Source organism: Apteryx rowi, unplaced genomic scaffold, assembly GCF_003343035.1.
Source record: "Apteryx rowi isolate R43461 unplaced genomic scaffold, aptRow1 scaffold_775, whole genome shotgun sequence".
Taxonomy (NCBI): domain Eukaryota; kingdom Metazoa; phylum Chordata; class Aves; order Apterygiformes; family Apterygidae; genus Apteryx; species Apteryx rowi.
In genome coordinates, this window is record NW_020451066.1 from 296,351 (window position 1) to 315,172 (window position 18,822).

The 18,822-nt window shown below is 39.0% G+C and overlaps 1 protein-coding gene across 14 annotated transcripts in view; it reads right to left on the reverse strand.

Moving 5' to 3' along the window:
- The window catches only part of ARID1B (AT-rich interaction domain 1B), a 257,557-nt gene that overhangs the window by 223,658 nt on the left and 15,077 nt on the right, over nucleotides 1-18,822 (reverse strand). For all 14 annotated transcript variants that reach the window (XM_026088579.1, XM_026088580.1, XM_026088568.1 and 11 more), the window contains exon 2: nucleotides 12,549-12,659. In XM_026088579.1, the coding sequence (XP_025944364.1) occupies nucleotides 12,549-12,656 (108 nt within the window). In that variant the 5' untranslated portion in view covers nucleotides 12,657-12,659. The remainder of the gene's footprint in view (nucleotides 1-12,548; nucleotides 12,660-18,822) is intronic.

The window sequence follows — 18,822 nt, forward strand, 5'->3', positions numbered from 1 at the left end:
CGACCAGGCCAGCTCAGAGGGCAAAGTCGAGGGGAGAACGGGGGAGCAGCTCGGTGGGGCTGGATTAAGGGAAAGTTGCACAGCACAGCGCCCGGCCTGCCTTCCCTTCGCTCCCCGGCGAAAGCAAAAATAGCTGGTACCCTCCTTCCCCTCATTCAAATGCGCGTCGCTGCAGAGCGGTACGAATGTTCCCGGGGACTCGCTAAACCACCTCTGTAACTGCTACTTCTATATTTGTCAGAAACCGTTCCCAGCACCGAGCAGCCAGCGAGGAAGCCATATCCGCGCACTCGCTCAGCGTGAAAAAGCCTGGGCTTGCTAAACCAACAGGTTAATAGTCTTTTAATTTCAGTGCAATTCCGACAAAAAAAAAGTTGTTTTTGTTTTATTTTTTTGAAATTAAAAAGAGTGAGGATAGTGGCAAGATTAGTTCAGCGGAGACAGGGAAGGACCGAGCTTGCTTTTAAATTTTGCCACTCTGGATTCCAGTAATAAAGAGTAATAGTGATACAGAAAAACAGAGGATAACTTAGCTAATATATATCGTGGTCTCATCAGTATGCTCTTATTAAGCATGATAAAAATATCCACTTAAAAGATCAAGCCGTAGAGTTGGCCTTGTATTCTAGCAATAGTACAGTATGTTGCCCAGGAAGCCAAAAATTCAAGCTCAGATGCATTTATATTTTTTTAATCCGCTTTCCCAAGTGTTCAGAAGGCAGTGCAATTCTTTTTCTAGGTGTCATGTTCCCTAGAGAATCATACCTTCTATCTAAACCAAGATAAAAGGAATACACTCCCTTTCAGTTTAGTAAAGTTGGGTTACCCTATGAACCCTTTTTAGAGAGGAGACAGCGGGAGTTGCAGAACAGACATATCCTAGAACAACCCAACACCTTGAAGCTTTCTTTTTTTATATATACATCTATATATGGCCTAAATGGCATTACATCTGTAACTTGGCTATTACCTAGTTTAGAGGAAAACTAACCCTACTCCTTGCAGAAATTCAGACACTTTGCCTCCTTTTGGACAGGTCACGTCCAAGTTATAAGCTGAAGTTACAAGCTTCAGTACCCCTATTCGAAAGGCAAGCTCCCATCTGATAGGGCACTCCAGTGTTCAAAATGGCTTAAAACCTGAATAATGTAGTACAAAATATACTAGTCGGCCAACATCACCACCCCACCCATGCACATGTTTTAGTGCTAGATGACTTCTCACCTTTCTGATGTGAGCAGGTCATAGGAGCTGTTCACATACCCAGCCACAAGAGCAACAATACGTGCCACCTTGTTTTGCCGAGCCACGTTCTCCCAGTCCAAGATGCAACACAGGCCAGAACTTGCTGTTAGGTATTATCATTTACCCTGGCAAGACTGGGACACATATACTGCTCACAAGCATGAGCTGGATCATATGATCCTGAACCTATAACCCCAGGCTGAACTTGGAAGAACATTAGCAGCCCAATCTGTACTTGGCTGAGCACAAATGCACGAGCTTTGCAGCAAGAGGGCTATGCAATTCAGCTTTCGACAAAACTGAGCCCATGACATCTACATTTCATAAGCATGAATCAGGATCTGTGAGAAATTCAAATACACAGAAGGCTATACAGAATGTCTTTCAAATTGCTGGAAAAGTAATCATTTTTAAAGTGAAAAACTAAGTATCAAGAGAGGGATTTGTTTTTTCTATTTTTTAAAATAAACAATTTAAAAACCTCTTTGCATAGCTGATCTCATGTTTTGTTTCTGAATTACATTTTTCTTCGATGTGGGTGGTGAAAAAAAAAGACATCAGTCTATAGGCCCTTTATTTATGCTTTGAACCTGTAGTTTCATTGTACATTGTAAGTGATAAAGGATAGTTCTTACTGTGAGTGGCTAGCTGACTGTAGTCCTCTGATCACACCTCCATAGAAATGGAGGTCAAGTGACCACAATTATTATACAGCAGCTGAAAGTTTGTTTTCTCTGGCAAAAATAAGGTAAAGGTTTTACAAGACTGACTTCAATCTGACCTTACTACTGTGAAAACAGCCGTTAAAAAGCAGTCACTAGAAATCACTAGTTGATTCCCCCCCCCCTTTTTTTTGACAGTTCCTTCTTCCATAGATTCTGTAGTCTAACCAGCAAAAAAAAAGGACTTGAAGTGTATATATGTATGTATGTACATATGTGTGAGTACATGCGTGTGTGCATTTCTCAACATTTTACAGGATCTGACATTTGGCCTCTCTTTGTTTGCAGACAAGGAAGACAACTCTCTAGGTAGGCAGAGCGCGCCCCTCTCACATGGAGCCAAGCCACTGTCTGAGCACTGCACCAACCATCTGGCCAGAAGCAGCCAAAGACTTCTGGAGCCAAAAAAACCCCCCCAAAAACTATACTTTGTCATACCTSAGAATAGGAACAAAAAGGCTTTTACTATGATTCCCAACAAAATTTCCCAGGGCAAAATGGCTAATAAGCCATGCAGGAAGAATCCAGTCATTTAAAAAACACTAGTAGTGTGTGTATACAGTCATCCTACTTCAGAAGTCTTCTTAAAAGACACAAGCAAACTGCAGGAAAGGAATGAAGATGGAGGGAAAACTGACTATGAGAGAATCTAAATGAGGCCACAACTGTGAGATGTCACTTAGAATAATTTAAAAAAAAATCCTAAAATTTTTAGTCTTTTTTCAATAAATCCTCTGTGTAATGCGCTGCAGAACTGCATCGAAACTTGCACGGAACAACTTTATGCTTTTCCTGATTTACTGTAGGCTCCTCATGAAACAATACATAAACAAACTGGATGGAAAAAAATAGGTTTTTATGAAGTTTTCATTAAGTGTTATTATTAACATCTTGACATGGCCTATAAATTAAATAAGTGAAAGAGATAATCTGGAGTGTTTCTTTTATCTCCATTGTTGCATCATATTAAAAACTGGTAAGCTTTTTAGTTCACCACAAAAGTGTAAAATTGAAGGATAACATTTTGCACTAAGTTATATCCTGTGCAACAATGAATTAGTTCACTAGGGCTAATGTTTGTACTTAATGCATACACAATTTTATATACCCATATAATTTTGCAAAATTATTTTGATTTTAACAAGTTAGTCAAAAAATCTTGGATCGCTTTCTGTTACTTTATTCCCATACTTCTTGAAAACAAGTACTGGCCTTTGTATAGTTTGCAGTTTAATAAACAAAAATAATGTTTTAAATCTCTTTAATTACTTTTTGTGCAAATCATTGGTAAAATTAATCTATGACACTATAAATGCACATGTGCAAGTGTACACCTTATGATGCTATGACATGAAGTAAGCTTTGTTCTCTTAACCAAGTCCACTACTGTATATCCTGCAAACCTAACTCAAAGGTTACAGCTGCATAATATATTACTACATAAAATCAGATAAATACATACTCTCACATATGTTTAAATTTATGCATCTTCCCAAAATATTAAGTTCAATAATATGGTGAAAGATATGCTATTAAATCAATTTCCATGTTGGAGGGGAGGGGAGGGGAAAAAAACAACACAGTTATAAATTCATGCCACTTAACTATGATGTGAAATAAATGATGGCATATTTTCCTATACTAATGAAATCATTCAAATGTGTCTCAAAATTCYGGTCCTAATACTAATTTAATACAATAATTCTCATTCCACAGGTTGAGATGTTTAAAAAGGCCATCTGCAGTTGTTTGCATGGAAGGAAAGAGATCAAAAACCTAAACACTGGGAACTGAAAGTAGCCTTTTCCTGAAGTTACCAGCTTTTCTATCTTGATTTCAATACACTACAATGCTTCACCCCCTCAATCCTCCCTTAAATTACATTGCCAATTCAAGCAGCACCCTCTTTATAAAGATAGTTCCAGTTCCAGAGGACTTTGAAACTCTGTRGGAAATGGCACAAATAATCTGTATGACATTAATGAAAACTGCAGTGAGTTAAAATGCAGTGCTTTCCAAAGATAACCGCAGGGGGAAAAAAAACAAAACAACCTTTATTTTGTACATATATGTTTAAGTTCAATTGATAAAGGTAGCCCATTTAGCAACATGTAACACACCGCAGAAGTACTTTTCACCTACACCACAATATAACACAGAAGCTATAAAAGCCACTGCTCTTAAAGGGAAGACTTCATAGTCAACACAACATATATGGCTCCAGCAAAGGAAGGAAGGTTTCGGAGAATTAAACATAACAAAAGGCTTCAGATTTCAAGAAAATAAATTTGAGAGAAATTTAAAAACCTGTTTCAAGCTTCAGAAAACTAAAGGAAAACATGAATAGTCTCACACACTACAGGACTCAGATACTTTACTGGGATTCTTATGTACTACTACAAAACACATAATACATGACAAATGCTGAGCGTTTGCACTATGGTGGCACTTAGAATCCCTAGCAATTATGGGCACACCGTAAACAATCAGAGAAAAGCACTGCGAAACCTGCCCTCGCCTTACGCTATTAGCCATGACTGCGCAAACATCCGCTTACACAGAAACAGTAAATTTAATAGGACCACTCATAAGCGAGCTACAGATCAAAGACTGGTAATGTTTTTCTGAATGAAGGTTGTAACAACAGCACCAGAAGCCAACACATTCCCAAACAAACAGGAATAGATGGTGGAAGAAAAAGAAAAGGCATCTACTGTTCAACTTCAGATGCCGCTGGTCAGACTGAGCTACTGTGCTTAGTCAAGGTTGTGAAGCTGAGGTCGTACTTCAGAAGGGTTGGCAAACACAAGTAAAGGAGTCATTCCGTTAAAAAAAAAAAAAAAAAAGCTATCTTACAGGAATACTTGTGGTAAAAATAAAATAAAATAAAATAAACATTTACAGTGTCTCAGGTACTTCCTGAAATGGTATTCAAGTGAGTAACACTCTTTTGTCTTACCTTCTGTGCGGTAACCCCAATGTTCATACAGGCATGAAAAAAGATATGCTCTGGTGAATATATTAAGCTTTGGAATTTATAGTATGCTATCAATTCAAAATTTACAAATAACCAAATATAGACAAGACATGCCTGCATCTACATACTATATGCATTGTGCACACATTGTATCAAGTTAAAATACACATACACACACCCAACCCCAGCCCTCGAGAAAACAGAAGAAAACACAGTCATCCTAGATTCCCAAATCCATAACCTAAAGTCATTGACTGGGAAATTTAGGCAGATTAAAAGGACAGTTAATGTGGTTACTGCCCCTGCAGCAGGTACGTCTGAGCCATGCATGAAGAGACACCTGAACTGCTACAGCTAACAGCCCTGCACATTAAAGTAACCTTGTGCTGCTTACGGCTTACCTCCGTATTTCAAGTTGCAAGCTGTGGCAGTTCAGGGGCTACTGCAGGTACAGTTCAGATGCCCCCGCTATGGGGGCAGCAACTTCTGGGGAGGGAACAACTAGAGGGAAAAACTGGAAAAACTGCTTCAACCATCCAAATTCAATCCAGTTTAATTCTTGAGTCAACCCCAATACTAGCTTGGTATTCAGATGTTCAAAGCACTTCCAGGCAACTGCTTTGGCTTCAAAAAAAAAAAAAAAAGAAAGCCACTAGTACTTTAATATTCTACATAGATCCATATTGGTCTATTTAAATAAAAGTTTTTCCAGCATTAACTGTTTCTGAGCTCTATAATCCCTTATCATTTTTCTCTCATAAATTTCATCTAGGGGGCCAGACCAAATTTCCTCAGGTCTAACTAAATTTTCTCAGGTCCTTAAAGATACTAGTAATTTAGTTACTAGAAGTACATTGCGAACATTGTAAATATATTTTAAAAATGGAAAATATGATGGAGTAGTTACATATCATTTACAATACTTCTACTTCAATGACAGGCGTAACACTGCATTTTAAATAAATATGTTCATTATTAAGCAAAAGCAAGCAATCCTGTAAAGCACAAAATACAAATGAATAACAACAGAACCATCTCTTCACATTACACAGTTTAATGGCAAGAAATGCCACCTTCAAGAATCAAAACTTCTGGTTTTAGGGTTTAAATTTACCCCTATGCACACAGCATATGCTGTAGGCTGCTCTGCACAATTTAAATTGTACGTCTGCCCCAAAGCAGCACTTAAACTGAATTTAGAAGTGGATTCTCTATAAAGGAATCAATTTAATCACACACATGAAATCCTGGCTCCACAGAAGCCAAGTGTAAAACTTGCACGGACATGCAGCGGGCCAGGACTTTTAGCAACACAAGCCCATACGAAGCGTAAACTCACACCCCGATAATAGCACCGACTGCAGTGGGGCTGCAGTGACTCGCGCTGGCTGTGACCCAGTGCTCTGACCCAGGCCAGCACACCTCCAGAACCCACGTTAGAATCGGCGCCAGAGCGCGCGCACCTCCTCAGGAACAGCTACACCTGGTATCTCTATACACACATACTGTAGGAAATGTGTTCTGGCTGCGGTTTATTACAGGGAATGGCAAGGGGAAAAAGAAACAAACTAGCAACTGCATTTGATTGGGAATTAAACTGACTTGGGGAAAAAAATAGCAACTTTTTCCAATTCTACGCATAACGGCTAAGAAAAGCATTTGCGAAAGCTTAGTCACTTCTTTGCAACTTAAAGCTTTTTTCCTTTTATTCCAGGCTTAAACAAAGTTCAGTGGGGCATCAAACTGCCTCAGTTTTAAATTACAGTCTGTACTTTAAAATAGAATGCATGCACCACATGCTCCTGAAGCTAGAGGGTGGGAGTGTTATTCACTGAAAATTGAAGGCTTGTTGAGTCAATAATCTTCTTTCACAGAGTAACAATTTTCAGCTAAAATTTCTTGACCCAAACAAAGGAAAACAAGATCATTCAGTTATTTTACAACATTGCAGGAAAAAGAAAGGAAAGTGGGAAGGAGACACACCAGTCTTATCYTACTTGACGTAAAAACAATGGAAAATTTAATTCACAAGTATTGCATGCTCACATTTCCTTCTTGCTTGTGGTTTAACATATTCCCAGTTATTTTCAAACAGAGACATGAATAAAAGTAAATAACTACAGGACAAAATTGCTATTATGTACTATCCATGTATCTACCAACTGCCAACTACATTCACCTGCCACTATGAAGAATCCATTTACTGATTTTTTTCCCTGCTTTCTCAAGTCAGAAATAATATCCTGTATTTTTTAAATGTCACTTGAATTTGGATCAAGTTTTCTAACTTTTATACCTGCAAAGATTCCAACTTGGACTACAAAATAAAAGGGTTGCTGCACCACCTCTCCTTTACTACTGATCTTTCCTTTCCAGAGGGACTACAGCGGTAGTTAATATTTACATTATAGAAGTGCCTGCAACCCTGATCACGATTAGGGCTTACTGAACTAAGCTCTGTATAAATGTCACCAGAGTCCCTGGCCCCAGTAGTTTAACCTATGAGAAAAGAAAAAGAGGTATCTCCTACCAACTTTCAACTACCGTTTCTCGGATTATACTGGAAATTATTTTTCTGGTCTATTAAGACTTCAGCCATGGAATACATTTGTTCAGGGAGAACACTTGCTAGAAACAACTTTCCAAACTACTTCATACTCCATAAGTCCAACAGGGAAAGCAGATTCCCAAACCATTCCATATATTTTCTCACAGCTAGCACTTATCAAGCCATGCATCCGAAATGATGTTGTTCCATGAGCCAAGTATATCTAGTTTTGTATTTACAGTTCACCACCCGTTTTCAACTGAGATCTTCTAAAATCTAATTTAGAACTCTTCTTYTATAATAAAGAAAAGCGCGTTGACCAGAGGCATGCCTGTCCAGCACTCTAAACAGCCTTTAGAGGCTCACTAAAATAGGTAGAACAGATCTGCAAAGCRGTTAATAAAAACAGGAAGGATTGTTACTGTACTGTTTTCCACTGTACCAAGCATAATGACACAAGGCTACTGATAACACAAAAATTTTATCTGTCCAAGCAACGGTATGCATTATTTAAGCCCTACCTTACTTTGAAGCTTACACTACTATAGACATTGTAGAACCAACATTAAACATCACAGATCACCATAATGCATAAGGCATAACTAGTAGTCTAATGCATAAGGCATAACTAGTAGTCTACCTCCATTGCTAGCTATTATTTTGTTTTCTGTAAAAATTGTTCTGCCTCCATGAAGAAACCCAGTGAATATGTGACATTGCAGAATTAATCCATGAACACAGAACTCAGAGTGACCTAGTAAAGCACTGATTCCCTCAATTCCAGATATAACCTTTCCCCACTGGCATCAGATGACCTCCACACAATGATACCTGAGCTAACTTACAAGACTAAGGCCATGATTTCACAACAGTTTACACTGATCTAAATCAAGGCTGCCACAAGCCTACCATCGCTGCTGCCTCCAGCCATGCATTCCGAAGCATTGCTGCTAGCACTCACTGACCCCTCAGTGAAACGGCTCTGGGCTGTAAGCTGGCAAAAAACACCTTACCTTACCAAAAAAGTGAACTGCCTTCTACCAGTTTAGGGCTCTCTGATCACTGTGGGTTCAGACTAAAAACACAGATGTGTTTTGTCACCATGTCTTAGCTGACAGGGTGACAGCATCTTAAACCACTCTAATGAGACCGTACAGTCTTTAGGATGTGGCTAAAAATCAGAGCTGCTGCAGCCCCACTGTTCCCTCTCCCACCACAGCTACAGGTTACCAACCATCTCCTCCTTTGCTGTTCCACTGATGTGCAGGCAACTACACAGTGATCCAGTCAAAAATTAACCCAGAAATAAAAAGAGTGATTATTTCTCAGCTTGGTCAGTTCCCTGAATCGACTCTGCTGGCTGGTCACAGGAGCGACAATGGAGGAGGTGGGCTGGCATGGCCAGCACATCGCGGGGCACGCGGCACCACTGCAGCCACCCCGATTTGGAGTGGCTCAAGCAGCCGTGAAACTTCACCAGGGGGATGCGACAAGGACGAATTAGCAGAAACCACTGCTTTAAAGGCATGGCAACCCTGGCTAAGCCATTTGACCTCACACCCCAAACAAGCACACTTGACACCAGGCAAAAAAGACCTTATTAAAACAGAGCAATGTAATCCCAATGTCTATCTGAAATAACTTTCATGTTGATGGCAATAAAAGAAATTAAATTCACATGTTTTCTGCTCTTCATCCTATCAACACAATCCAATGTGAACATTTACAAAATTACTCATTAAAGGTAAAATAAAGTATTAGTCTTCACAGACACACAGAGCCTGCTGCTGACATAAGCTCCTTTACTGCAATGACAAATTTGCAGATCTATCATTTGGAAGCTTCTTCTGTAAGACCGCTCTACGTTTCCCACAATAGCAGAAGTGTGTATTTTGCCTATATCCCCTGAATCTTGGCAAATATATTCTGTAGTAGCTGTTCTCCAGACATTTTCATTCAGGCCTCTCCCCCTTCTTTTCCTTTTCCCTAATAAGGAACAGTTTCTGTTTATGACTTCCTTTCCTTCACAGAGTACCAAACACCCATGTTTTCTCAAAAGCTTGAGATTTCCTTCTAACTGTGACTCCAACAAAAGTGCTCTGAGCACTATTCTATGCAGCGTTTCATTTGGGCTCTCAGTGACTCCACATGGTCAAAGACCTCCAGGTCAAACCCTCCAGGTATCAGAGCATTTAGGGCAAAGGAAAGCAAGCATTGTATAGACCCTGACAGCCCATTAGAAGTGGCTAATAAAGCCATATTTTGTTTGGAGCCATTTGTTACCAACCCACATTACAAATTTGTCTGCTTTGAACTTTATGGGAACATTCATGTCAGGACTTTTATATACAACGTGTGAAGGAAATGGAACAACTATAGAGCTGTTTAGCTGTGCTCACTGTGACACAAACCTGCCGAAAAACACTCTCCAAAAGGATGACAAGTCAGCGTTCAGAGCTGCAGAAAGTGGCTAGCTCCTCTTTGAATCCATCACAGGAAAAATTTTTTTTTTTAAAGCCACATCAGAGAACACCATTCACCATTCATTATTACATCTCTTTTGTTGGTTTTAGACACTTGTAAGAGTTTGCTACATAGCTGCTGTGATTTCACACAACGCCATTAAGAAACAAAAATATAGCAGGCAAATTTCCCAAAACCAAAACATAACCAAATTTTATTAAAAGCGCAGCACCACTGCTATCACTTCAAACTGCAATATACAATGAAGACTTACTGACTACCCTCAAGGACAGCATTATAAGGAATCTTGAAAACAACTTTAAGCAGCTTATATTTAGTATTCCAAAATGACACTATAACTAGGGATACTAAATGAGGGATAGTGATCACAGGTTTTCATAAGTAGTCCAAAACTAAATACAGAACTCTGTTGTTCAAGGAAAAAAAAAATGTTTATATGTTCAAGCCATGCTTACCCCCTGTAGAGCTATATGAAAGCATTTAGCATGCTCACCATACTTTGAATGTATGGGCTGTTCCTAATTTCCAAGACGTTTTACTTGGAATTAAGATGGTGGGGAGTTTGTTCACACTACGAAAACAAACAATGCAGCCACATACGTAGAGCTACAGTTCTTTTTGATTTTGGTACACCCCCATCCCAATACAAAATGAAAACACCTCCCATTCCCCTCCCTATCCAAACAGCAGAGTTTTTGAGTATATGAAGTGGTCTGTGGATATGTATCAAAGCTTTTCAGCATGAATAACAGCATTTAGGACCAATTTACAATTTAAGCTATGTGGCCAAAATGGTTAATATTCACTGTTAATATCACCAACTTACTCATACCAAGAATAATAATGAGCTACTAAATATACCAAACACTTAGGGACACAGATAATACCCAATACTCTGCTTAGATATCACGATGATGGAGGTAGGACAGAGGACGCATTAAAAGTAGGACAGTCATTTAAGAAAATCACAGGCAAATTAGCAGACCATTAGTTGATAAGGAGCTTCCTTACTTCCATCTACCCTAATATATACTGCTTATGAAAAACTGGGAGATAAAATGTCCCTTTTAATATCATTGCTTTTTAAGAAGTTAGGTGTTGCCAGAACAGTTCAATGTCCACACTCGCTAGTATTTTTAAACTAATTGCCAACATTTGTTTTTCAGACCTGTTCAGGRAAATTGGTCTTTTAAAAAAAGATTTATTGAAAAAAACCTGTCAAATTAAAATTAGCTCAAAGCAAATGGATAGCTCTTCTTACACCAGTTTCCACAGCTGCTCCTAAAACATACATTTATCTCAAACAGCATGTAAAGCATTTCTTGTACATATACTGTCCTAGGTTCCAAAGTTACAACTTTAAAAGGCTATGAAGATGTTTATTGCATGAAAGTTGTTTTTAAAAGAAGCTCCAAAGCATTTCTTTTAATTCTATTAAGGTGATCCTGATTTCGGGGGGGGGGGGGGAGGAGAGCTGAATTTGAGTGAGGCATGCACATAGGACTGTCATCATATAAGACATTTTATATAGTGACTGTGTATTACTGGAAGTCTTACAGATTGATTTTCAATACTTTTTCTATTTTTAAGGGTTGGCAATATGGCATGTGTCAGAGATAAAATATGCAATAAACTACTAAATTTCACAAATAATTTAGCTGATAAGGTAAGCATACACAGGGATCCCTCTGCCAACTGGAAATGAATACATGCCCAGTGAAGAACAGGAAATATCCAATAGGTTTATGATACATTATTCCAAGCCAAAGCTCACTTAGTTTAAACAGTTTTCATCTTTTAAGTTGAACATATTCTAGCTGTTTTAAGTTCATGCTACTGCCAACAAACAAAAAACCTCCCAAACAGAGGCATACAGAAACAAGGTCAAAGAGGATTTTCGTCTATTACGGTGAAGACCTTCAAAAATACAAGTAGCTGCAGTGTCTTTGCAAAGCAGATTAATTTTATTTGTGCTGTTTCCCCCACAGCAGAATGTATAGAGCTCAGAGAACTAAGAAAGGTTAGTTCAAAATAATCATCTAACCAAAAGATCAATCTATCCAAAGTATCACTGTCATTATGATTACTACACCTCTGAAAGTAGCAATAGACCATACCAGAATTAACATGTCAAACTCATTATCTGTGCTTGGGATTTGGAGCAAATAAATCATGGCAGCAGCATTCYAAATCAAAACTTACTGAAATCCTTAGAAAAGGGATAGGAGTAACAAAAGCCTCTTCATCATCAGATAGTTTTGTGGAAGTATGGAATTCCCGAAGCTAAAAAAAAAAATTCATTCCATTTCCTCTATGCAAATACACACGTGCACAAACACGGATGTGCATAAATAACGGTATTTTTGAACCAGTAAAAGCCTACGTAAGTAAAAGTCCACTCATATATAAGCTCTCTGTTCTCAATGTATTTTTAAAACCATTTGTTAGTAACTTTGGTTAGTATTTCTCTTTCCAATATTTCTCATCTGCTCATCCTAGATGCAATAAAGTCCTACATTAAGTGTTTTCATTTTTTAAATCCTATACTGTAACAGAAACATTAGCTTCTTACTGGTAAGCTCGATGGTCTTTCTTGCTGGATCAGATTCAAGTCTTCGTGGTTAGGTTTTCCTGGGGCCATAGAGGGTTGAGATCTGGTTCCATAGCCTTCCTGAGACATGTCCTGCAAAAACAGTTGCAACGGAATTATTAACCAGACTCAGCAGCTACAATTAAAACCACACCACAGAAGGTTGAAGATATAACAGCCGAGGGCTGATCTTTTTCTCAAATCAAAAGTTTTTATTAGTTAAATCTTCTGCATGGAAGTATCAGGCCCACACAGGTACCAGTATGACTTGCACTGTTCAGAGAGAAATCCGAACAGCACAATGACATGGCTACAAGAAGCAGGAAAATATRCCATCGTTAACACAGATGAGCAGACTACTGAAAAATAAAGCTGCTAAATAAATGACCTCCTTTTATTGTAAAAGGGTAGCAAGCACAAAGTGGTCAAAACATTTATCAAATGCTTAAATGTATTATTGAGCCTTTTGTTGAAATACTGAGCCAGGTGGAAGAACCCACCAGACTGGACTTGAAAATAAGACTGTAATCACGCTATGTAATCAGACTCCTGTAACGACCCTGAATTTACCATCACCACTACTGACACAACTTTCAAACACAGGCTATCAGATCGGAGCAGAGAAAATACTTGCTGCATCTGCTTGAAATCTATTGTGTCCAACTGCTTAGAAGAAAAGTATATTTGATCAGAAGTACTTCCAAGGCCTGCACCAGCAACCCAGGGATTTTCCTCCTTATACAAGCCTAAGCAATCTTATGTAAAATGTCCTGACACAACCCCCGCCACACAGGGGTGGGGGAAACACAGAAACAGCCCTCCTTCCCCTACAAGGTATCCCAAAACACAAACTTACTTTACATTTATAGATACTTGCCCATTGCAAAGCCCCAGGGTCAGGCTTCATTTTTGCTACTATACTTCACATTAGAAGCTTCTACCCCAAACTTCTTCAAGGAAAACAACAGAAAGTGCAATACCTACGTTAGCATGTATAACTGGCAAGGAAAGTGGAAGAACCAGTTTCTGACTGTTAGGAAAAAAAAGATATTACACCTTAAAGGTTCTTCTTTGTTGTTTTTAAATCGTTTAATTCTCTTTCCACCCCCCCCACCGAGTTTGCAAAAGCAACTGTGAGTATAATTTGCCTCAGCCATCCTCACACTTTCAGTTTTGATAAGCAACTGAAAGCAAGGGTGCATTTTTGGTGCAAATGCATACAGAGATGCAGAAAGCTTCCCCCTGCCCCACCCCCTTTCAGGTTCTGAAAATTATATTGCTGCTGCTTAGAAAGGGCTGTTCTTGCAGTCAGGTCTCCGTATCAACGGAAGTTGTTGCCCATATACCAACTCCACAAACCAGCTGGTTTGCAGCACGGTAAAGCCTTCTGCTTCTGCTTTAGCGCCGCTCTTGAGAGAGAGAAATTTGTTAACAACCACACAGTTTCCATCCAGCCACTTCCATCACTTTGGACTCTCCTGAATTATTTTGAATGGAAAGAGAAAATTCAACGAGGCTGGTAAAACCCAAACGCAGCCAAGCTGATACGTTGCAAACCCACCGATAAACGGGCCTATGGGGAAGCCTGTGCCAAGTGAAATCAAGAAACACTTAAAAGGCCAGCACTTCAATGTGGTTACCAGCAAAGGGTAACAATTAGGCTTAAGGGTGACAAAGGCTGATGGCTGAATGATTATTATCCCCTGTGACCCCCCTTCCTCCCCCCCCCAGCCAGATTTCCACTTGTCACACAGCTCTCCTGCTGCGCACACCAGCAGGTTCCTGTGGATTAACAGGGAGGTTTACAATCAACAAATGGCACAAGGCCGCCATTCAGCAGCCTTCACCCTATTACAAAGGAGTAGAAAGGTGCAGGACAGCTTCACAATAGGCAAACAAATGAGCAAACCTCTGCTTTCTTTTTATTTAAAAACACACACGCACACTCGTGCACATGCACACTATTTGTTGCCACTGCACAGACATCTGTAATAAACCAGCAACTGTAGATCTGAACTTCTAGTTCAGCATTCTGTTCATTAGTCTAAATAAAAAAAAAAATAGACCAAACAAGAGCCACTTGTTAAAACAAAACAAAACAGAAATACCAAAAGTGGTGGAGAAGAATAAATGGAAYATTCAATTTAGGAGACATCATTTTAGGAACACAATTAGTCCTTTTTCCAAACAGACACTACATGATTATGACAATTTTCCTGGGAAGCAAAACATGTTTTATATTTTGAAAATGCAAGAGCCATTAATCCCTTACAAAACACCAAACATGRTTGTTCCCACACGTTTGCAATATTTTATTTGAAAGCTCTTTTCCTACTGAAGTTTCGGGGGGGGGGGGGATGACAGCATGCTTTTTCAGGACTCATACTGAATGTTGAACAGAGTTTACTTTTAGCTGGGTATATGAAGACTACCCATGAAATGTCTTTCCACATACTGAAGAGCACATGTAAAAACCTGGAGATGACATTTTTTGTCATTTTAAACACACAATTTACGTACAACCCTCCTTTCTGACTATGCAGAAATCAAATCTGTTTGCTCAATTCTAGCTTAGGTTTGGAAACAAGTCCTGCAGACATCTGTGTCAGTTATGAGGTGGATACCCATGCCCGCCAAACAGGACCGAGACCACATACTCTTTCTCGTATGTGCTGTAAAGCCATTAGATACTTTGATCTCTAGAAACTTGGAAAGTGGCTCTTGAGAAGTGAAAGGATCATTTTGCTCTTTCAGGCATGGGAATCTCCCAGGTGAAATATGCATGGGGTGGGTGGGTGTAATTTAATGCATTTGGACGTAGGTACTATCCAGTGAAAACAGTCCATTTATATAATAAATATAATAATGATTAAATAATAGCATATTTCACCAAAAGGTTGGCTTCAGAAGCAAAAATAGTGCTTAATATAATCTCTCACTGAAAACAGAAGAGAGGAAATATCTACTGCCTTTCTCCAGTTCTTCTATCTGTGTTAGAATTTTTTTTCTTTAACATACAGCATGTTAAAGAATAGATGCAACAGATTTTGAAAGATAAGTAAGACATATGGAAAGACATATTAAGAGTAAATTGTATGTCATTGAAAAAACACATGGAACTGGCAATTCTCACTTTTGATTTTGAAAGTTCATTATTCTTTCCTGCATCCAGGAATGGATTTATCAGTATTTTTATGAAGAGAGAGAAGATACCACACGTTGTGCTACAGTTATGACTGATAAGTCTCCCATTGATATTGGGGCTAAAACTTCTCCTAGGAGCCCCGATTTTTTTCCCCTTTGTCTTTCAATATTTTATCCATCTATGAAATCAGCTTTCAAAGGAAAAATTATTATTATTATTTTTATTTTTAATGAATCACAGTAAAATCTTCCTCCCATAGAAGACTATGGGTGTATGAGAGAGSGAAATCCAAGGTTTTATAAACAGAAGGCTGAAAGTTTCCACTCAGAACTTCCTAACTTGGCATAAATCCAATCATACCATAGCTGTTATAGCACAAACTGTCAACAAAGTTGTAAAATAACTAAAAGCAGGGTTTTCCCATCAGATTTTAGAAAAGACATTGGGACAAATAATCAGCAAGTCATAAACATGTACTGCAAAATAGCTGAAGTTTGGATTGTTTTCAAAAAAATTATACTGTAAAACAGGTAGAGAAAAATAAATGGAATATGCCTATATACAAGCAGCCTAAAACCTGTATATGTGGATTTGCTGTTTAGAAGGCAATCAATTTGCAACTACTATATTTAGGTAATAATGATAACCAATTGCTTATCATCCACAAAGCCAAGATTGGTTACTATTTACATCTTGTTCATGTACATTTTTAGCTTGCTCTGCAAATTGTGGTATACATTGCTTAAATCTTGTGTAGGCTGCGAAGTATGGGAGGAAACGGAAGGATATATTCTTCCCTCTTATTTGCTGTTATTGTATTCATTTTACCAATTTATAAAGTCTGTAATGCTATCATTCCTTGACTGAAAGATCTTTATTCCATAACACAGCAGTGTGGGATCTCACTAAGACAAAGGTTTTGAGACACAAATTGAGCCAATATAACAGCCTGCAAGAAAGTCGAAGGTTCCTCTCTCCCGTAATTCTTGTGGTCAGACACTTCCCCCCTCATTTTGTGTTGGCTCTTTCAGTTGTGAGACCCCTTTGTGAAATGGTGCAACTTACAATTTGCCAGAAAACTAACCCTTCCCCCCGCTTTCTTATGGATTATTGAACACTATTGGCTAATGGAAGGGTTTGGTGAGCAGAAAGCAAAAAACCTGCCTCCTTCCCGGGAAGGCAGCCACCGGACAGTCTCAGTCTTCCACCAAACAGCGGTCCAAGTAGGCGGCACTGCAACCACTCTGGAGCAGGGACAGCTAGGGAACCTTTACCCTCTGACATGCAAAGTTAATTACTGTCACGCTTTCATTGTCTAACTGGATCTAGTTTAAAGCAAGTAAGTCTGTCCACATCTGCACGCTCTCTGCAAAACTGTACGAGTATAGTACTGATAATGCTCAAAACAATGTAGATGAAATGCACACTTGTTAAAGTTCTGCTGAAGTAGATAAGATCTAATTATGAAATAGTTTAAATTATTTTTAATAGAAAATGAAAGCATGGTGAAATCATTAATGTTTGGGGGAAAACACATTTAAAGAAGGGTTGGGTGAGAAATATCATTAAGGCTTCATCCACTTCTACTGCAGCATATTTCAGAGGGATAACATGACCACCCAGGAAGATAAGTACCATGACRGCTATACAGAAGAAAAATCATTTATGGAAAGTAATATACTAGACTTGAATTTGAAAAACTCATTAAAAACTATTTTAGTGTCCTTGTTTCAGTTGGTTGATCCTTAGGAGACTTCAAGTTTGAGAGCAGTGAAATCTACAGCAGGGTGACAACAGTAAAATTGAAAACAAACTTTTATTTTCCCCCCAGACCACTTCAGAATGGAGGTCAGGACTCAGTAAAACAGCCAAAAGGAGCATACAACCCTACAAGCAAGATTATTTCACTCATCTCTGAAGGGATACTATGAACAGAAAGACAGCAAGTGATATGCTAGTGGCTATACAAAGATCTTCCCTGTTATCACTTACCGAAGTATCTGTTCATTCTGTGTAGGTAAATACATACCAACACATTTTCTCCTCTCTCCACCTTCTGACACAAAAACTACAATAAAAATATTACTTACTAGAACGGTGGCATATCCCTATACAGGCGACTCCTACCCCAACACTAACACGTCACCTCCCAAGCTTGTACGCTGTCTGACAGTACAAAACAGATACAGACAGSCAACCTGTTAGCAGAATATTGCAGGTAAGGCTGCACTCAGAGGAAGATGCTAAGCCTGGAGGCATAACTGATAATCCCCTCCAACATGCAAGTCTGTGTTTCGGTGACAAAGTGAATAACCCTGCTGATACACAGAATGTAGATAATTTTAAGCCAACCCCCTAGCACCCCACCACGAAAACCTGAATGGAGACAAGGAGAGTGGTTATCCTGAGAGACAGTGAGCAAGAACCTGGCATCTACTGCAATATGCTGATGCTGTTTGTTGACTGTTGCTTCAGTGGGGACAGCCAACAGTTACTGCCCTTCTTTTAGGTGGTTATCATTTCCCACAGTCAAACCAGAGCAGGATTGTAGTGCCCTCAGAAGCAAAGGTGATACAGTCAGGCCTTCAGCTTACCAAGTTAATTCAGTCTTCTGCCTTCACTGCAGGTGCTAGAGGGATTCAAAAGCTTCAGAGAAGTGCCAAAGCAAAAAGGTCCTTTTCTCTTCCAAGAGGAGGTAATTCATCCAGAAATCATATCTAATACCTCAGACAGAAATCCTACCAGGCATCTGGTGAAATCTGGACAACTTGCCAGTCTGGATGTCTCATTGTTATGAAGATATTTTATCTTCTTCAAATAAGTGCTTTCCCTTTCAAGATAGCTGCAGCTTCATTGTAACAACTTACCATTTCCTAGATCTCTTTTTTAAGCTAATTTAAATAAACGACCACCATGGGAACACCATTTTCTCCTTTCAGGATCCCAATTATCACAGAATGACCACTAAGTTAAGTCTCCAGACATAGCAGAGGAAGAAGCGAAAAACATACTTCTTGTAGCAGCTAGCAGCTGATGCAAAAGATAATCCGTCTAATAACTTCCTGAGAGTTTTGATGACTTATGGACTGAGCCCCAGTAATATATCTGCTT